Source organism: Ambystoma mexicanum, chromosome 6q (assembly GCF_040938575.1).
Source record: "Ambystoma mexicanum isolate Mex_15411 chromosome 6q, UKY_AmexF1_1, whole genome shotgun sequence".
Classification (NCBI taxonomy): domain Eukaryota; kingdom Metazoa; phylum Chordata; class Amphibia; order Caudata; family Ambystomatidae; genus Ambystoma; species Ambystoma mexicanum.
The window spans coordinates 1,601,146,183-1,601,167,620 of NC_090937.1; the positions used below are offsets into that span (position 1 = coordinate 1,601,146,183).

Genomic DNA, 21,438 nt, shown 5'->3' on the forward strand with positions numbered 1-21,438 from the left:
TTTGCAATAGACAAGCCTCCCCTCGGTTAACAGTGCGCAGCACTTACATGAGATTGAGAAACTTAGTTACAGCAACAAAAATATATACATACACATATTCACAAGGTCAGCGATATGAGGTGAATAGAGAGATAAGTCAAAGATGACACCCATGTTGTTCGCCACCCAGGATGGTGAATGGAGGGTTTAGGGTTAGCATACTTTGTATGCACACTGTACAATAACATTATTTTCAAAAAGACAATCAGATTACAATGATTTATTTAAACCAGGATTTGAACTTCTCAACAAGCTCTGCTTTGGGTGGACATGGCACAGTGGCAATGTTTGGTGGCAATGCATCAGTGCTCTGCACAGAAACGCTCAAAATTCCATATCTGTGCTTCTCTAGTACACTACCAATAAGGCCTTTAACAAAGTCGAACTCCATTTCATCATATACTGGTTTTACCCCCCATTTCTTTGTTCTTTTTCCAAAGGTCGTAGTGTAGCGAGGCATCCCTACATTTCCCGTAGTCCTAGACTGTTCACGGCACACATTCTCATTATGGGCTAAAACCGCTAGTAGAGTCCTATGTTTCATGCCCTGTAAGCTGAAATGCAATCGCTTTGGCCTGTACTTTAGGCAAATATTGGAAAACAATCTTCTCAATGGCTTTGTGTGTCGGTGAAGATGCAATCAACCACTTCTTCTTCTGTGCCTCCTCTGGGGACAAAGGGCCATGTTCACATTGGTGGAAATGTTGGTTTTCTGCCCAGCGGTGAACGTTGGTACAGTGGTGCATCAGTGACCGCCATTTTTCAAGTAGGATTTCCACTGACCCTTCACAAGTTTTGGAGCTCCACCAAAGATGGTTGCTGATAGACTGGGACCACTGTGAAATACTTTCAAAACCTTTTTTTTCCCCTGCAGCTGAGATTTAGCAAGATGCCATACGTCAAATTGATGTTTAATATGTGGGAACTGCTCTCTCATTGTCTTGGCAATTGAAACGTGTCTGTCCGTGGCTATGAGGTTGATGTGCATTCCCCTTAATTGTAGATATTGCAATGATTTTATAAATCCTAGTTTCTCCATGGCCACTGAGGATTTACATTGGGACACCTGCTCGACCACTGAACTCACAATTTTCTTACTATCCAAGTCCTGAAAGTGGTAGGTGCAGTACCTGGCAGAAAATCCAGGGCTGTCGCACTGTCCATCGACGGCTAGCCTGAATCGTTTCCCTTCGAATGTACTTGCTAGAGACAATTGTTCAATTTTCCAAGCATCACTAATGGCCGGAAACAGATAATCATGTTGGTATTTGTAGTACTGCATTTTAGAAATGAAATGGAGTCCCACAAACTGAAAGAAAGACTCTAACTTTCTAGAACTGGACCCACTAAAAAGTGAGGCAGCTGCACACAGTAGATTGCCTACTGGCAGCTTCACCAGCATCGGTTGTGCAGACCATGAGAACGCATGATTTAGGGCCTCATTACACGTTGTGCTTTAAAAACCGCAAATTAGCGGCATGGCGCTATTAATGTGTCCGCCTCGCAAGAAGGCGCTAATGGCGTACCATTACGAGTACGCGGACACTAGCATAGCGCCATGCCGCTAATGACCCTACCGCCATGCCGCTAAAGTCCCCAAAAAGTCATTTACCGCCTTCTGCGAAAGTGCAGATAGCACCTCCGCCCTCGTGCCATTAGCGATCACCGCTATTAGCGATCACCGCTATTAGCGGTGACTGTTAAATTGCGGAACCGGAAATAGCGTCATCGCACAGGAACGGGAAAGAGCACGGCGGCCATCTTTAAAAACACAATCCATTGCCATCCTCTGCACCCTGGACCTGTTTTGAGTTGGGAGCTGTGCAAATTCATCTGGGACACCTGCATCATGCCCAAGGCTTTGAAGAAAACCAGTGACAGGCAGCGCAAGGAAAAATATACCAATGAGGAATTGGTCATGTTAACACAGACCCTTGCAGAGCATGCGGAGGTAGTCTTTGCAAATGACATGCGCCGGCCAACCTTGCTGAAGAAAAAAGCCATCTGGGAGGAGGTAGCTCTCAAAGTCAGTGCTGTGGGCACCAGCACGCGCACTGTGCGCGAATGCAAGAAGAGGTGGGACGACCTCAGGCTGCGGGTGAGGGGCATCCTGGCTGAGAACCACCGCATTGCCAGTGCCGGTGGAGATGGCTCACCAATCCGGATGAAGGAATGGGTGGAGACATGCGCGAACATGGTTGCCGTTGAATCCATTGAGAGAGTGGGCAGCATGGAGATCGACGTGGCTACCTCTTCAGATGGAGGTGAGTGTACACATGACAGGATGCGGTGTGAATGTACTGTTACCCCCATATGTGAGCACAGACTCCTCTCATGCATGGACACACATCCACACATGCATCCATCCCTCACCATGTCAGTGTCAGACCCAAACACACACACATGCACACATCACCAGAGACAAGTCCCAAACACAACCATGCATGGATGAGGCACTGAACTGGCACATCACCTGCATCCACAACCACTGAGTCCCAATGGCCACAACTGCATCATTCATGTAATCTTCATTAAGTAAATTGAATCGCAACCAATGACATCCCCCTTCTCGTCCATGACAGGCTCACATACAGATGGGGAGGATGCCACCGATGCATCAAAGGCACCAGCTACATGCAAGAGGCCAAGGGCACAGGAGCCGGAGGATACCACAACAACATCCAGGGGCAAGGGGGGAAGGCCCCACCTGATGAGTAGGAAACATCGTCATAGTGCCACTGCCAGGGCAGTAGTAGCTGCACCACCAACTGCGGCCCCACCACCGGAGGTGAACCCACTGGCACCAATGCCAGCCACCGAGGGCCCACCATCAGCTGCGGGTCGCTCCGCTGGTGAGGCAGCCGCCACTGCCCCCCTATCTGATCCGGAGGACACCCTAGACCAGCACATGGAGATGCACACCCCAAGACCCCCTGGATCCCCAGCGCCTGTGCCATTCCAGACCCCTGGGTCTGATGGGACTGTTGAGGACACTAACCCTGCAATCATGTCCCCCATGTTACCATCACCTGCTGCAGTGGATGCATCGGAGGGCACAGCATCCAGTGCACGGTCACCCAGCACTGCCCCCCAACTCACCACCATCCTGCAGCGCCAAAATGAGCTGACTGTGCTGGTTGGCCAGCACGTTGAGGAGGCTGCCAATCTCAGAGAGAACATTGTCGAGACGGCGAGGCACTGCACTGAGCGGATGGACGCCAACACCGACAGGCTATGCAATGAGATAGCGAGGCTCAGGGAGGTCCTTGTTCGCATGGCTGACACTATGGACCGCCACTTTTCCCAACAAGGCCAGTCTTCCCCGTCCTCATCTTCCGGGTCAAGACAAACAAGCCCCCTACGGCGCTCATCGCGCACCACCAGGCGCACGTCTGGCAACCCTCAAGATCCTTTCAAGGACAATGGAAAATAGGGGGTTGATGGAGATTCCTCTGTGTGCATTTTCCAGGGAAAACATGGCAGACACATGAGGTTATGTTGTGGGGGGGTGGTGGGAAGGGTGTTATGGGTCTGTTGTGGGGGTGGTGGGAAGGGTGTTATGGGTCTGTTGTGGGGGTGGTGGGAAGGGTGTTATGGGTCTGTTGTGGGGGGGGTGGGAAGGGTGTTATGGGTCTGTTGTGGGGGGTGTGGGAAGGGTGGTGGGATGTTTTGGGGCTTGCACTTCCACACCATTATGTCACTCAATACACTGGTTTCTGATCAAAACACAGGCTTGGACATCTTCATTGTGTGTGTGTACTTTATTGGCGACAGGGCCCATTGCGTGCTTCAAAACATACACCAGTGCATTACCCCCCATATCCATGTGACAGTACGAAAACATGTTCCTCAGAATATTTGGTTGATCAGATGCTGTCTCACAGCACGTCCCGCCTGGCCATCCGCTCTTGCAACACCTGCATCCCCTTCACCTCTGTCCTCATCACCATCATCATCCTCATCAGGTGCTTCTATTTCAACATCAGGGGGCAGTGGCACATTCCGTCTGATACACATATTGTGCAGCATGACACATGCCATGGTGATCTTGCCCACCTTCTCATGTCCATACAGGAGAGCACCACCAGACCTGCTAACGCACCTAAAACGTGACTTCAAAAGTCCAAAAGTCTGCTTGATCACGATGCGGGTACGGGTATGTGCACAATTGTATTCCTCCTCGTGCCTGTTCTGTGGGTTCCGTACAGGTGTGAGGAGCCAGGTCTTCAGGGGATAGCCCGCATCACCTGTATGGGGGAATGAACGGGGTCCTGTTACTGTTCACCTCAAGATCGGCCTGTTCACATCACACAAATTGACATTGCATTGTGATTCAAGTACTAAATTGACAGCATACATGCAGATGGTCTGTGTGACAGCAACGTGCAAGGGGGAGGTCGACCCTGCAAGTAGAAATGCCACATTAATGCCTCCAACAGTAATTGACATGTCCTGGGTGAGGCCAGGTCTTAGGTGTCCCTGGCCCAGCCAAATTTGGTACCACACTGCTAGTGTACTGACATCCTGACACGGGGGGGGATGGCAGTTCTGATGTCTATGAGGCTCACAATGTCGTTGTGGATCATGTCCACGATGCTGGTGATGGTAGTCCTGTCCAGACGGTACAGGGTGTTTCTCTGCTCAGGGGTCAGGTTGAATGGACTGGCTCTGATCCTGGGTATTGGTGGGTGCCTTTGTGGTATGATTAGGTGCCGTTGTGGTGCTTGCTGTGCCTGTCTTGCCCTTCTCCTCCTCCTGCGTCTCCTTTGTGCTGCCTGTTGTTGTAGCAGCTGCGCTGCAATGAGGTCCTCCAGGCCATGTAATGTTGCCAGTATTGGAACCATCTTGGTGTGGGAAGGGGTGTGGGAAGGGGTGTGGTGTGCTCCTTTTGAGCTGCCAGAGTCTCCATTGCCTCCACCCGTGCTGATTTGGTCCACCTGTGGCATTTGGGAACACTGCTCATTTCCCTTAACGGGCGCGATGCCGGTATTAGCACCATGGCGGTAAGGCGGTAAGGGGTTTGGGGGGATTTACCATGCCGCTATTAGCATGTGCACTGGCCTTGTGATGCTGTGCTAATAGCGGCATAGCGTAATTAACGGGATGGAGGGTCGCGCGCACGCGGCCTACCCGCTATTAGTGGCACCGTAATTAGCGGTGCCGTTAATAGCGGTGTGCCGGGTCGTGATCCACATGGGGATTTAACGTTACAGGGTAATCCATTACCGGTAACATTAAATCCCTACCGCCATCCGTATAATGAGGCCCTCAATCTACAGACGGCATGTATTTTGACGTCACTGCCTTGTTTTTGATGAGTCACATGAATCAATGGCTCCCCACATACTTCCCCTCCAACTGAATACCCACATTTCAGCATACTTATAATATACATCAAACAACTGTCGAATACTATGTATTTGCCCTCTTTCATTAGACTGTCATCCGGCGTGAAAGTTGTTTCGGACTGTGCCGTTGAGGACATATCAACAAACTTGAAAGAAATATCGCTGATATCAAGTTCTGATGCGTCGTTGGGTGCTGCTGCTGGTTCATTCTCTGTCATTCAAAATCTGTTACTTCAGCATTGATGGGAGAACACAACAATGTCGACAGCTTTTTGGGTGGCATTTTTTTGGCGGGTGTAGATTGTGTGAATTCATCTGCGACTACTTCAGAGCTATCTTCAATACATTCAGTATCATCTTCTTTTGGTGGTGCAGTCGAACTGTTGCAATGGTCCAATACAACTTTACTGGATTCTCCGGACACATTCAATTCATGTTCTGGCCATTGGACATGAGCATCTCGAGTCTCAACACGCCACGTCTGAATTAATAGTTCCTCCATGGTGTAAATGGTCTGGCAAGCAACATCTCTCATTTGCTTCAGTGTCTGTGTATGTATAGTTCGTACACCCATGGGTAACTAGAGGACAGATTGGAAAAGGGATGTTCATTTTAAACACAATATAAAGTATAGTACAATTGACAGGAAAAAAAACATAATATAGTCCCCAACACAAAACAATTCCTAAAATTATGAACTGTTTGTAACTAACCTTATTTTTGTTTCTTTTCTTTGCAACTTTCTTGACTCGAACTTCAACATCTGCACGCTGTTGCTCCGATTCATTTCCGCATGGCTTCCCTTCCTCTTGCGCTGCAACGACTATATTTTCTGGATCCGCATAGACAGCACTGAATGACGCTCCATCGACTCCCTGAAACATAGTACTTTCATTACTGTGTATCACAATATTGAAAACATAAAACACACGTGAGGACGAACACACAGGTACATCTCAATAGCTAAACATGAATGAAACATTGTGTAGAACAATCAAACGACAAGTATTCGAGCTCTGATGATCTAGTTCGATGGAACTGTCAGTATCCATACCTCTGAATCCGCATAGACTGCCATGAATGATTTTATTGGAGAGGGCGCCTCAGCAACTCCCTGAAACACAGTACTTGCGTTAGTATGGTTTTCAATATTGTAAACATAACACACACTTGGTGTCGACGGCACAGGTACATATAAAGAGATAACCACAAATGATGCATTGTCTAAATGAATCACGGAATATCTAAATATGATCAGATTTCATCGACTTATTTCTCCGATTTCTTTACATCTGCATCACCTACAAGGGATGTTGTAATTGTAGAGGAAGCTCCGTCGTCTCCCTGAAACACAGTACTTGCATTAGTATGGTTTTCAATATTGTAAACATAACACACACTTGGGGTCCACGGCACAGGTACATATAAAGAGATAACCACAAATGATGCATTGTCTAAAAGAATCAAGAAATATCTAAATATGATCAGATTTCATCAACTTATTTCTCTGATTTATTTACATCTGCATCATCTAAATGGGATGTTGTTATTGTAGTGGAAGCTCCATCGTCTCCCTGAAACAGTACTTGCGTTAATAGGGAAGAAAGTATAGCAAATGGAATCACGTTATATGATGACGCTCGATGGAGCTGTCAGTATCCATACCTCGTGCTGCCGAAGAATATGTAGGGAAGTTGTAAATGTAGTGCGCACTTCCGAAAGCTGTTGCGCGGATTTGTATATGCATGGTCCCGCTTCCACTTCCCCTGGAATTACTTGAATGTCAGGCTCCGCATCAAGTGCAGGGGTTGACGCTCCATCTATTGCCTGAAAGGTAGTACTTGCATTAGTAAGGATTACAATATTGAAAACATAACACACACTTGGGGTCGACCGCACAGGTACATATCAATGGCTAACCACGAATGAAACATTGTGTAGAACAATCAAACGACAAGTATTCCAGCTCTGATGATCTAGTTCGATGGAGCTGTCAGTATCCATACCTCGTGCTGCTGAAGAACATCTAGGGATGTTGTCAAAGTGGTAGATGCTTCAGAATCTCCCTGAAAGACAGTACTTGCATTACTATGGATAACACTAATCATAACTGAAAACAAACACCAGTAGACGATAACTAAGGTGTATATCAATTGGAAAGCACTAACCAAACATTCGGTAAAATAATTACACGATACAATAAAAATATTACTTGACATGCATAAAACAAGTCTGTAGCGGAATAGCCAAGTAAGATTACCTGATACGCGCTAGAAGTGGTTGATAACTGCAAGCACGTCACGGATGTAGAATGTTCTTGCTTCAGATTCAAGGGATAGTCATGCAGTTGTAAAGGTAAATTATTGATTGATAATGAAATGCCAATATTAAAAATTGCCATGTAAGGAGACAGAATACTTGAGAGTAATGCTATTGAAAATGCGCAATATAGCACAGTTCCCTGTGCCCATATATAGATGTCGAATGTCGAAAGTATTACAAGGGACACAACACCTAAAATATCAATGAATCCATTCGGCTACCTACACACTACCGCAAGGCCTAAAGCTAAATCCGGACACATGACTCACCAGTGGCGGAATGTGGACGAATAGAGTGGGAATAGTGTTTGCGAGCAATTTTCGAGTCGTTCGCCGTTTATTCTTCTTTGTTACCCAAGATGTTGTGTACATGTTCGAGGAAAAGTGCCGGCTGCAGATGCAGTATCGATCACCCCTCTTGTCCTCTAAGACTTGTTGGACTCTACTTTTCAGCTCATCCAGTGGATATCCGCAATGTCTGACCCATTCTCTTATTCGATTAATAGTTTTTGGGAATACATGCATTGTAGTGCCTTCAGATTTAGCATGGGTCTTCGAAGGGCAACCGCTAATCGAACAGGCAGGCATTGTTGAAAATTCTGAAAAGTAAATATCAACATTATTATACAATCTTGATGAATAAAAATGTGATACAAAAGTAAATGAACCATACAATGTTCAATGCAAGGTTTGTTTTGGTCGCAGAAACTATACCAGTTCCTCATGTGCAGCTTAGTATTTGCATAAATTGCAGAAATGTATAAATGATGTGACTTAACTCTGAACATGTGACTCATCCCTTGGATGTTCTGTCTTGCACGAGAAGGAAACATGCTTACATTATAGACTGGACCCCCGAAGGATGCAATTCGATGACAATAGACACAGATGAAAATAAATAGATCTATTGATAGCATAACAATGGAAACTGAAGTCAATATCAATGAGACCAATGAACATAGCACTATTGAGTACTCTACTCGCAAATAGATAGAAATTTAAAAATCAACGAAATATGACTAGGATCCATGGCCTTACCTTGACCAACAAACAGTTGGATTCAGCAAGAAGAGCAGTATGTTGCAGGAGAACAAAATAGATGGTCACAGGTAGCACACTGACGAGTTTGCTCGAAGCGGTCACAGAAGTTCACGGATAGCACTACGACGAGCAGATTAGCATAGATCTCAGTGGTTCTCAGGTAGCACGTTCAGGAGTTGACTTGCAAAGCACAAAGATGTTCTCATGAGACATATCAAGTGGTTTATAAAGTATTACAAACAGGGGTGTTTGTGAATGAATGACGTGTGTATGTCGTGGTATTATGTGGTTTGCCGGGGGCCGCCCAGTGTGAGGGGGGGTCTTGCCCGGACACACGGGGTCTGAGGAGGCCATGTGAGCGATGGGCCCTTGGTGTGGGATATCTTTTGAAGTGTACATGCTGTTTGGCACCTTGGCCGTTCGCGTCCCTGACAGCCCCACATGGCAGCGCGCATCCACTGGCGCGAACCGCCTTTGATAGGGGGGGAGTGGGATGGATGGCCCTAGGGCGTGCAGATAAGGCACAGGAAGACTGCTGAATGGAGACACGCTTATGTGGATTGCAGGGGGGTGGCCTGCTTCAAGGGGGAGCCCTGCCTGGAGACACTTGAGTCTGAGGAGGCCATGTGAGCGATGGGCCCTTGGCGTGGGATACCTTTTGAAGTGTACATGCTGTTTGGCACCTTGGCCGTTCGCGCCCCTGACAGCCCCCCATGGCAGTGCGCACCCACTGGACTTGTTGTTATGGACTTTTGTTTTTGTTAAACTACCCAATTCTTTATACTTTATATAGTTATACTTCGCCTTTGATAGGGGAGGGGGGTGGAGGGATGGATGGGCCGGTGGGCGTGCAGTCAAGGCACAGGAAGACTGCTGAATGGAGACACACTTGATTCATTTAAAAAATCGAAACAACCGTTGTTAAAATATATGTGGTGTTTTATTTTGTTTCTTTTTTTGATGGCACAAAAACAAAAAACTTTACACATTGTACAGGTCAGGTTGCAGCACAGTGAGGGAAAATCCCCTGAACTGACCGCTGTCACTCGGGAAAGCTTCTCTTATGGATGAACGGCACTGGCGGGTATTACTCTTCGAAAGCGGTGTCCAAGCCTCCTGTGAAGCCACCATGTAAAGGAACGATAGGCCACCAGCCGGTACCACCTGTCAAAAATAATGATACAAACTGTTTTTAAATGACCAAGGTAAGTTGATTAAACGTTTGTTGTCAATGACAATTCTTGTAAATAATGGCATTCTGCTCGGACAAATGCTATCTAGACACTGCACACTATTGAACAACTTTCATGCATTACAATGATATGTAGATGTAATTTTGGATATAGGAGACGACCATGAAATAGGAGTGGCATGACAAGCAGAGTATACTTACTCGTTACTCGGATTACGAGGACGAACAGTTGCGCGAAGTTCGTGCATAAACACCATCATTATCCTCAACACGGACCGTGTGAGGCAGGCTGCCCTGAAGTCTGGCAGCTCAGTGATGCATTGCGGTTGTGGCTCGCCTTCCGAAATGTATGCCACGCATCCCGAGTTTTCACAGCAGCAGCAGTTCTCCTCCTCGGTTGGCATTAGCTCGCACCGATTGCATGTGCACCAGGTGGAAACACTGTGCATGTGACTAGGTCCAGTTTCTTCATCTGTTGATTAGTCCTGCCAACTGCCGTCCGAAGCCCCATCGTTTTCGCATGTTTCCCTTTCCAGTAGTTCCTCCTCGGTATACTCGGGCTCATACATGTAGGGCATTATTGTAGCCATTGTGTGGTAAACAAACTAAAATAATTTATAGCGATGGTACAGGTGTTCACACGGGCTACAAGCGGCAAAGGTAGCTGACCAGAGCACAGAAACGAGTCACAGAATACTCAAAGTAACACAGAGAGAGGAATGGAATCGAAAATCTGCTGCTGTGTGTTGGAAAACGGTCTGTTTATACTTATTGAGGAAAGAGGCGTCTTGACATTTCCATGGCGACACGTCATTAGCACGAGACGTGCTTTGGCATTGTGAAATGGGCGGTACGCGTCTGCTGATGACAGGCTCAGAGGCGGGGGATATGATTTAGTGCCGCAAAAGCAGGCCAGCCAGGGCGATGTGTCAAGTGATACGATTATCACAAAATGGCAGAGCCCTGGTGCCTGTTTTCGCGTGCGTTTAATGGACGAAAACTCGGGTAAAGTCCATAGGAAATTTTTCTAAAATCGAGCAACTTAGGCTTAAAAACACGCGTTTCAGCACAATTAACGTGACATTTCTGCAGGGACAGCTATGTGTACAGGTTATCGGTGGGAGTTGCTTTAGCCCTTGGCATGTCCCTTAGGAGGAGTGCATGGTGAGTTATTATAAAATAGAGGGTACATAAAGCTACATGCTACAGGGGCCAATGACTAAAAGTAATGATAGTTATTTGTTTAAATCTGTTTATTAGTATATCAAAAAATAAAATCACAGAATAAAAAAATACAGAAAGGAATAGTTAACCAGATAACACACGTCAAAATCATTCAATTAAATTACATGTCAATAAACAATCAGCATAATCAAATAATCCCCCGATATACTAAGAAACGTTCTATTTATGCAAACAATAAAAGAGCAAAATACAACAGTCAATAAAAGCATCTAACATAGAACACACACACAATCACCAACAACACACAGACACCAAACCAAACCCCCCAAAAGTATAATAATGAATAACATAGAAAAATAAGAAGAAAGAGAGAAACAAAATATAAAAAACATTTATTATTTCTACCCACTTCTCATACTAATCCACAGCCTATACAGTCAATCATACAAGGCATTGAATGGACCCCAAAATAGATTGTGCCCCTCTTCTTTGTCTTTCACTCTAAATGAGAGCTTTTCAAAATTCGATAAGGTGCACAAATCAACTCACTAGTCTTCAACTGTAGGCTTCTTCCTAGTTTTCCAAACACGAAGGATCCGTCTTATGGCCACCAATAAAGCCTTATTTATCCAACTACTATATTTAAAAGAACGCCTACACCTACCTCGACGTAGAAATAAGACAATGTTCCCACCGATCTCTGTAAAGCTACATCCAAGATTAAATCATTATCAATCACATCAGTCCAGAAATTCCAAACTCTTGAGCAATCCCAACGAAGGTGCATAAGGGTACCAACATCATTTCCACATCCCCAACATAGATTATCCGTTTGTAACACCAGTTTATACATTTTAACTGGTGTCCAGTACACCTTACCCACCACCTTCTGTCTAATCAGACGCAAGTTCAAATCCGTACCCGCATTGGCACTTACCCTAAGAATATCCTTCCATTCCCTGTCTGTAAAATACATATTTAGATCATCAGACCACACGATTCTCAATTTATCCCATGCCACAACATGTTTATTTTCCAATTGCATAAAGTTCATGTATGTATGCACAGAATATTACTGTCCCGTAAGCAATCATACTTTTCCTAAAATGAATCAGGGAGCTCAGATCTTCATATTTTCTTCTTTCTCTTTGATGCAACCCAAATTTCCTCTGCATGTCCCAAATGTCAAAAGATGATCATCATCTAACATATCACCTATTGTCAAAGCCCCCTTCCAAACCCAATTCTGCCAAATCAAACATCTATTGTTTAATTGTAATACCTCATTATGCCAAAGAGAAGCATCTCCGCTAAAACCATATGACTGACTATTTTCTCCAAACCACCCCTGCAAGGTTTGCCTGGTTGCCACTATAGACTTCAACTTTAATCTATTGAACAACATATTGCCCATGGCATAAAGGCTATTTAAATGATACGGATTACAAACCCCTCTCTCCATGCGTAGCCAGATAGCACCTGCAAAGTCATCATTCGTATAATAATAAGTACTCTTCTTGAGCAGGAACGCCTTACATTATTTATAAAAGTCAGAATATCCAAAACCTCCTTCATGCACACTTTGCATCAACATAAATCTAGGGATCCACGGTCTTTTACCCAACCCCCACAAGAAACAGTGAAAAAAATATTCAATTTGCAAAAAATCTGCTTTTTGGAAATTAATAATGGAATCGACTGAATTATATATAACACTTTCGGTAATAACATCATCTTTATCGCATTTATCTTTGCCCACAATGATAAATGAAGTCTTTCCCATCGTCTTATTGGATATACAATTATATCCACGAGTCTATCAATATGATATTGCATAATTTTCGTGAAATTACCAATGATATATATACCAGGATATTTAACATACTCAGGGGACCATTTGCATTTCCATACCTTCAAAATATCCTTACTACACACATTAGACAGCGGGAATATCTCAGTCATGTCCCAGTTTATCGTATGACCCGACATTTCACCCACTTCCTCAAACATCCATTTCAGAACCAATCCACATTGTTCAGGATTAGACAGTAGGACCAACATATCATCAGCATAAGACAAAACTTTAACTTCCACACCTCCAACACATAAACCTCTGATTTCTCCACATTGCCTAATATAAGCCACCAACGGTTCAAGTGCTAAATCAAACAAAAAAGGCGACAGAGGGCACCCTTGCCTCGTGCCCTTGGACAAAGAAAAAGACCATTCACAGTCACCCTTGCTTTAACCTCATAATGAATACACTTAATCATGTTCATAAAGGTTGGTCTAAATCCCATTTTTAATAAAGTGCATTCCAAAAACCTCCAATTAACTCTGTCAAACGCTTTCTCCGCATCAAAAAAGCAAATCATCCCCTTTGATTTTTTATTATGATGAATTCCAATGACATCTAAAACAGTCCTGATATTATCATATCCATGTCTACCCAGGATAAAACCCACTTGAGACTCTTCCACCAGATCACCCATATTAACCATAAGCCTATTCACCCATATTTTGTAAATATCTTGAAATCCTCATTCAACGGTGAAATAGGTCTATAATTACTGCACTTCCTGTGATCTTTATCAGGTTTAGGAATGACAGTAATCGTCGCATCTGTCATTGGATTGCATACTGTTCCAGACTCATTAAAGAGGACACATAAAATAGGCGATATTTGCTCAACAAATTTTTTATAAAATTCCGAAACAATCCCATCTGGCCCCAGCACTTTTCCGTCTTTCAATTGCAAAATTGCAGCAGTAACCTCAGCCACATCTATCGTAGAGTCCAGAATCAATTTTATGTCATCCCAAAGTCTCAAAAGGTGAACTTTATCAAAATAAAGACTGCAAGTCTTTTTCAGTAGGATGTAATTACTCCTTATACAACTCTTTATAAAATAGTCTAAACTCTTCACAAATATCTTCACTCCTATGAAATACCTCACCTTTATCATTTTCAATAGATGAAATACACTTGTCCACCATCAGACCATTAAGCTTATTTGCCAGAAGTCCACCATTTTTGTCTCCAAAGTCCCAAAAGTGCTGTTTTGTATAAAACAAACTCTTCCCCGCTTGTGAATGCAAAAGCATCTTTAATTCCTCTTACAAATTGTTCAATTTATGTTTCATGCAATCCTTCCCTACTTGCACACAACTCCTTTGCAAATCCACAATCTCCTTCTCTAACCTTTCAATCTTTATTTTATTTCTCTTTTTAGCATGGGAAGTTCTACAAATCAATTCACCCCATAAAACCGCTTTAAAGCTGTCCCATGCAATCTTAATGTCAGCCGATCCATTATTTTCCACAAAATATTTCTGAATAAAGTCATCTAATCCCACATTAATTAGCGAGTCATTACGTGAATTGGCTTGCATTCTCCATCTCATATTCTTTTTATGAATATCATGTAAATTGATTTTCAGATCTATTAGCGCATTATCAGAAATGCATCTCTCCCCAATACTAGAACTAAACGTCTGATCAACTATTTTATCACTAATCAAAAAAAATTCTATCCGAGAGTACAAATTATGGACCGGAAAATAAAATTAATATTCCCTATCTCTTAGATGATGAACCCTCCAAATATCAACCAGATTATACTTAAAAGCAAACTGTTTTAATTCTGCACCTAATCTTCCATTATTATATCTACAGTCAGACTTTCTGTCCAGTTCACTATCCATCACCAAGTTAAAATCTCCACCTAAAATAACCACCTCTCCCTCCATCTCCTACAAAAGATCATCTAATTTCCTGAAAAAACCCATATCCGGAGCACATGGAGCATATACTGTCCCCACAGCAAGTTTCTTCCCATTATGTAATATATCAATCAGAAGAATACGACCTTCCTGATCCTTTACTGTTTTCTCAATCTTGACAGACAGTCCCCTCCTAAGCAAAATACTAACCCCCTAGATTTGGTATCATAATAGTTCGATACCGCCTGTGGGTAATTACGAGTAGACAAATAATCACCAATCTGCTCATTCAAATGAGTCTCTTGAAGAAACAAAATATCCCCTTTACTCCTCTATATCCGTGCCAAAACCTTCCTTCTTTTAAACACACATCCAATACCCCTGATACAGTTATAAAACACATTAGCACATGACAAGGGGGTGTAGTGGACTACAGCAAATCAGGAGGCTCGGAAAGGGGTCTTTACCTCATGGTAAAGCCCCCTCTCCGAGCCTCCTCAGAAGCTGGATGCCGCCATCTTCCCCGCTGGGAATTCACATAAGTCCTCACCCCGAAACGACACCCCCTTACCTCTCCTTCCCCCAACCTAACTCCAATTTCCACATCCCCCAACTACCCCACTAATGTTGCGATCCTTTGTTTTTCACTGATGCCAGGAACACTCAGCATTCCTGGTGCATTTCTGTCTCAGCAATGGGAGCCATGGAAAGTGAGAAGGGACTACATGCACTTCCTTTCTCCCTAATTCATGGCGGCCATCTTGGTTTGCAGTTTCTTTTAAGCTGAGAAATGGTAATTACATAATTTCTCAATTTAAAAAAAAAATGTGCTTCCCGGTAAACATGCCGGGATGATAATAGCAATAAACCGCTGCAGTTGGAGGTGATTACCGGGACAGGTAAAGCCCAGGCTAACGTTAAAGCCCTTGCTTCGCTCAGGCTTCTACCTGGCCCAATAAAGTCCCCCACAATCAGGGTTTATTGCTTAAGTGTTTCGGGTGGAGTTGAGGAGTGGATGAAAGGCAGGAACCAGGTATCGGGTTTCTGTTGGTGGAGAGGGTGTGTATGAGGTCAGTGTAGAGCGGGAGTGAGTCAGATGCGAACATAGTTCCACTGCTTATTTGTACACTCTTTGAGCTGCGACCTGCCTGTGTGCCCTTGCTTTACTGTACCAATCTGTGTAATCATCCCCAGTGTGTACAGCTATCTTGATCGATTGCCAGGTCCAAAGTTGGGGGTGGGGGAGTTTCTCTTCCAAGGTTGGTGGGGAATGGCCTATTTAACACCTCAGTAGTTCTGGCTATTCAGATTATAGTACCAGGAGACACACCTCTCCTGGGTAACTCACGTAACTCTGCTTCCTCTGCATAGCCAGCAAAGAGGGGAAGGGACATAGTGCCCACTCGGTATTGTGATATGGGGCTTTGTATGAGAGTTGTCTCCCCAGAAGAGACTAAGAGGAGGCAGACACACAGTGCTCCTTGTCCTCTGACACCCAGGCTGCCACCTCCCCTGTATCTCAGTCCAACTTACTTCTCACAGGAGGGGTGGGGGCATCGCAAAGCCAGGTGGGGCAGCAGAAAAACATGCATGCACAATTAATTTACGCCCACAAGGGCTGCGAACAGGAGCAGGAACGGAGACCCTGCTTTGTCCTCAACACCACGGAACGCCGATCTGGCAATGTTTTCATCTTTCCAATCCTATTCCTATAAGTGTGGTCCAGCACCGGCTGCTGTGTTTGGCAGGAATGCACATGTGCTTCTCCTGCACCTCTGCAAAGGTGCAAGATCCCAGGGCACTTGAGAATCTGCTCTTTGTGTACATAGGTACAATATATGTACAGAAATATGTCGTATGCACATCTAATTACAAAGGTAGGAAGCAATTCTAGTACAAGGGAGGGTAAATCTGCCAGAAGCCTATGTCACAAGGATGTATGTGATTTCTTTGAATATATTTCTCCTACTGGAGATTTCACCAAATCCATTCCACAGAAAACCCAAATCTGTATTTTTTTTTAATGTAGGGGGGAGACACCCCGCAGCTCCCACCTCACCCCTCCCTACCCTGACTTATACCCTTACCCCACACCCCACCTTTATGCATTACACATATACCATTTCCCCTACCTTTTTCGTTGAAATATATTCGATGAAATCCCATTCGGAACCCTGAGACCCTGGGAAATGGTATTCGAAGAAATCTAGGGTAACGTTGTCACAAAGCCTGTAGGCCGAATCTCAAAGTTTTAAATCACATTATTATAAGTTTTAATAGTCCTAGCATGTCACTTCCGTGTTTCAATATTGATAATTGATGTAGAGAATAGTTTTCTGGTAGAAAAGTGGATCATTGCTTCGTTGACTTATTCTGGTCATGAGTCGCTGAATTTCCAATATTTAAACAAAGCCCCTGTAGTAGACAGCAATGAAGCCCACTATTACACAGGTGCTTTGTGGCCACTGCCTGGGATCAAGCCAATGGACACAGCAGCCTGACTTACCCAGTGGCCGCAGCCATGACACAGCCCCCTTCTTCCGCCTTGGCCTCCACACAGCAACCCTCGCTGTCATGGCTCATTCCAAAATTGTGTCCAATTTCATGAGACATGGTCGCTGCGGCTCCAATGGGCAACTCTGAATGGTCCTAGTGATAGAAAGGGAAAGGTTACCTCATCCGTCTCCAGTGTACACGCCACTAGTAGACTCAAGTGTTTGGGTGTGGTTGCGGGGCTCAAGACAAGGGTACTTGCAGGTGGACCGAGTCCCTCCACTTTTTTCAGAAGTCCCACTACTTTTTTCAGAGGGCACATTGATATGCTAATTTCTGGTGATGCCACATACAATTGGTATGTTAATGAGACCCCCAACTTTTTTTTTAGGACTTGACCCTGTGTGGTTCTGAGATTAGTGCACTAAACTCCCTTGCTTTCCTTGTACACTGGTGTCTTCCACAACCAGTGGAACTACGAGTGGGAAGGAGGGACCAGGTGGCAGTCTCTGAGAGGGAGGGGAATCCTTGGAAAAGTGAACAAAAGAGTATGAGTGGCAATTAGAATTGGGCCTTCAAAAATTATCATAATTGCCGCAAATGGTATGCTGTTAGGCCAGGGCTGTTTCCATTATTAGCAGTCAATCTTACCATGCTCACGCCTCCAGAGTTCTCCCCAGCACACATTCCCTCCAGTGGGGCCATTCCAATGGTGGTGCCTTTAAAGGTGACCCCTCTGAAAGAAAAGAAGGATTACATGGTGTTAAAAAAGTCAAGGATTTATTTACTATGATGTAAAGCGTGTGCTCTTTAAATTCCATACTCTCTCATTCTGTAAACGACTAAAAACTGCCGTTTCTCTATTTGGGCGGGGTTTATCATGCAATGGAACAGAAAAACCCCATTTGTACTTTAATGCATGGAAATAGAGGAAAGACTGCATGCCCTGCTCCACGGATGGCCTGGCTTTTAGAATTTTCGAGGACGATGGCACTGGTACATAGAAGGAACTTCCAGGATAGGCAGGCCTATCTCTAGTGGGTCGCCTACTCTGGGAGACCCGAAACTGGAAGAGGGACCAGCGAACTGGGCAGGGGGATCTTGAGGATGTTGTGCACCACCATACGGTCAATGAAGAGCAAAGGATTCCTGCACGCTCCCTGGCTCCTCGGTGCTGCTGGCTTTTCATCTGGGATTGGGGAGTCAAGAGGAGCTGGGGGCTATTAGGGTATCTCGCTTCTAACATACAGTGGCATTTGATAGGAATACCTAGCGTAGGATATGAGTAGCTGGCCATTTGAAAATAAGGATAATAATATTACATTCTTATATAGCACGGCCGTCACATTTTTACCACGTCTAATTGTGGCAATAATAGGCCATAGATTTCCCCAATTTCGTGGATAATCCCTGCACATTACCTTGCATGGAATATAGGTATCTGACATTCCTGGGAATGCCAGGCCCAAAATGCGGGTATTTGCTTTTTTATAGCAATGCAGGCATCTTAAAAAACACATAATTTGTGAGACTAACTGAGGTATGTGTTGTGATGGTATCTCAGTTATGGTAGTGGAATGCTTAGATAAGAATGTTATGTTAATAAGAATGCCATGACTGTAGTCCTGTGACATAATATGGAATGTTTACTCTTGATGTTATTCAGTTGTTGTACTACTGTGGAGATGGTTGGGGGTCTCTGCCTTCTGACTTGTATTTAACTAATAAACTACATGTCAACTATATGGCAGTGGAATGGTGCTTTCACATATGGCGACGAAGGTGGGATGGAGTGCACAAGTGCCCGTTGATGGACCCGTGACTTCATCGAGAGCAGTGCTGAGGATCTGAGACCCCCGACCTGGCGCCGCCGTGAGAAGGAGCTGTCTCACCACTTCACGCAGAATTCGGTGTCCGAAGAGACGCGTCCTCTTGCTGCACTGCGGTGGTGTAGCTGTGCGTGAGTCAGAGCGGCGATCCGAGCGGTCCCCACATCCATGGAGTGAGCCGCTCCGAGCCCGCCGCTCCTGGGATTGCAGCGGAGTGAGACGTTCCGAGCCCTCCGTCCCCGGGATTACAGGGCTGCCTGGGGCCTCATCTGTGTATGCGAGCCGGTGAGCGGGGTGAGCGTGAGCGCAGATCCCTGTTCAATTGGGAAGAGGCGCGCGGCATCCCGAGGAAAGGACCCTGTGGCGCCCTGCACGCTCACATCACGTGGGCGGAAGACACGCGCGACCTCGTAACAACGAGCGTCGTGCGCACGTATCACGCGCAACCTTGCAACGACGAGTGTGGAGGAGCCTGCCTGCCTCTTATTAAGTGAGCGCAAAAGACGCGCGTGAGGTACCCAAGCAAACTCGCTCCTACGAGCAGATGTGAAGAGGTCACGCGGCATCGCGTGTGAGTTTGGGTTGCGGAGCACAACCTGCGGTGCCTGTCACACGTGCGTGTGTCTGGATCTGGCAATGCAGGGGAGCACGGTAGCGGCAAAAGAGGTGAGAGGTCGAATGCCCATTTAACTGCAACACATTGACATTGGGAGGTTGTGTGCACGCTTACCTGCAGCACCATTGATAGGGAGAGGTTGCCTGCACATTTAAGACAGCCCTATTGACATTGATGTTTGTCATGCTCCACTAAGGTTGGGGGTATTCTAAAGTCCCATACTGTGCACACATGGCTTTGTCTGGGATACTGGGCCCACAGATGTTCTTGCCATCACCTGGCACCCCAAGGATCAAATGGGGTCCCTGGAAGAAAGGTTTTCTCCACTATGTGAAAGCCACTTGTGGGAACGGCATGTCGGTGGAAAGGAAGGTGTCTATGCTTATGCACTTATTGGGATATGAGGGGCAGCGGATTTTTGAAACTTTACCTAATGTCAGTGAATTGGATGCTGAAGAGGGTATGAATGATTTTGATGCGGCACTAGCGAAAATGGATAAACATTTTGAGTCAAAGATAAGTACTGTTTTGGAACGGTATCATTTTGGGATGAGATTGCAACATGAGGGCGAATCGGTGGAAGACTACGTCACTGCCCTGAGGCATCTGTCACTGAATTGCAAATTTGGGGAAAGCCTAGATGAACACATTAGAGATCAATTCATGTTGCAGTGTTCCAATACAAGATTAGGGAGGAAGTCTGGCTAAAGGATGATCCCTGCCTGGATGAGGTTATTGGTATAGCGAAAAGAATTGAACATACTCTACAGTGTGTTGCAAAGTTGGGGACGAAGGGTACCACAGGTGAGCAACAGGTTGAGGTCCTGAGAGTGAGAGACAGAAAAAGGGATGCTGCCAAAACACAGAGAAGACAGAAAGGGAAAACACCCAAATATGGCGATGTGTACCAAGGGAAAGGTGGCAATGTGACCCAGATGTCTAATAAATTTCCCCAAAGGGAAGCTGTACAGAAATTGGGAAAAAAGAGAGATGAACGTTTATGCTTTCGGTGCGGAAGTCCTCGCCATCTATCTTCGTCACCGATATGCCCTGGGAGGAAGTCGAATTGTAACATTTTTAAAAGATGGGGGCATTTTGAAAATTGTTGTTCCAATTACAATATTGGTGTGGGGAAAAGTATAATGTTGATTGAGGAAGTTGATGGACCTTCATCAGAGGAATGTGAAGGCTCAGATAATGAAATTGTGATGGTAAACATGGTTCAGTTGATGAGTGCGAGCACCCCCCAGCATGGGTTGAAGTGAATGGGTGTCAGGTCAAAATGCACGCAGACTCTTGTTCAAAAATTACTTTAATGTCAAAGGCGGTGTATGAGAACGTTGTTGGTGGAAGGATGGATGAATTGAGCCCGTCGGACAAGACACCAGGGGGCTATAATGGCAGTAGAATTGAGGTGTTGGGATGTTGTATGGCAACATTCAAATTCAAAGACAGAGTTGCATATGGTAAATTATATGTCACAAGGAAAGGTGAAACGTTATTGGGTTGGAGGGAACAAAGGGGACTTTGCATCAAGCTAGACCCCAATAGCAAAGAACAGGTGTTGAATGTGAGCAAAGAGTCTGTGGGTAGGGGTAGTGGGGGTAATGGTTCGGAGGTAAGCCCCAGCAATTGGATTGCAGATTACCCTG

General features: G+C 45.1%; 1 protein-coding gene across 3 annotated transcripts in view; it reads right to left on the reverse strand.

The window, feature by feature from the left end:
• Nucleotides 1-21,438, reverse strand: part of LOC138516887 (disintegrin and metalloproteinase domain-containing protein 33-like) — a 629,971-nt gene that overhangs the window by 185,671 nt on the left and 422,862 nt on the right. For all 3 annotated transcript variants that reach the window (XM_069632337.1, XM_069632338.1, XM_069632336.1), the window contains exons 10-11: nucleotides 17,993-18,077; nucleotides 17,355-17,497 (exon numbers count right to left, since the gene is read on the reverse strand). In XM_069632337.1, the coding sequence (XP_069488438.1) occupies nucleotides 17,355-17,497; nucleotides 17,993-18,077 (228 nt within the window). The remainder of the gene's footprint in view (nucleotides 1-17,354; nucleotides 17,498-17,992; nucleotides 18,078-21,438) is intronic.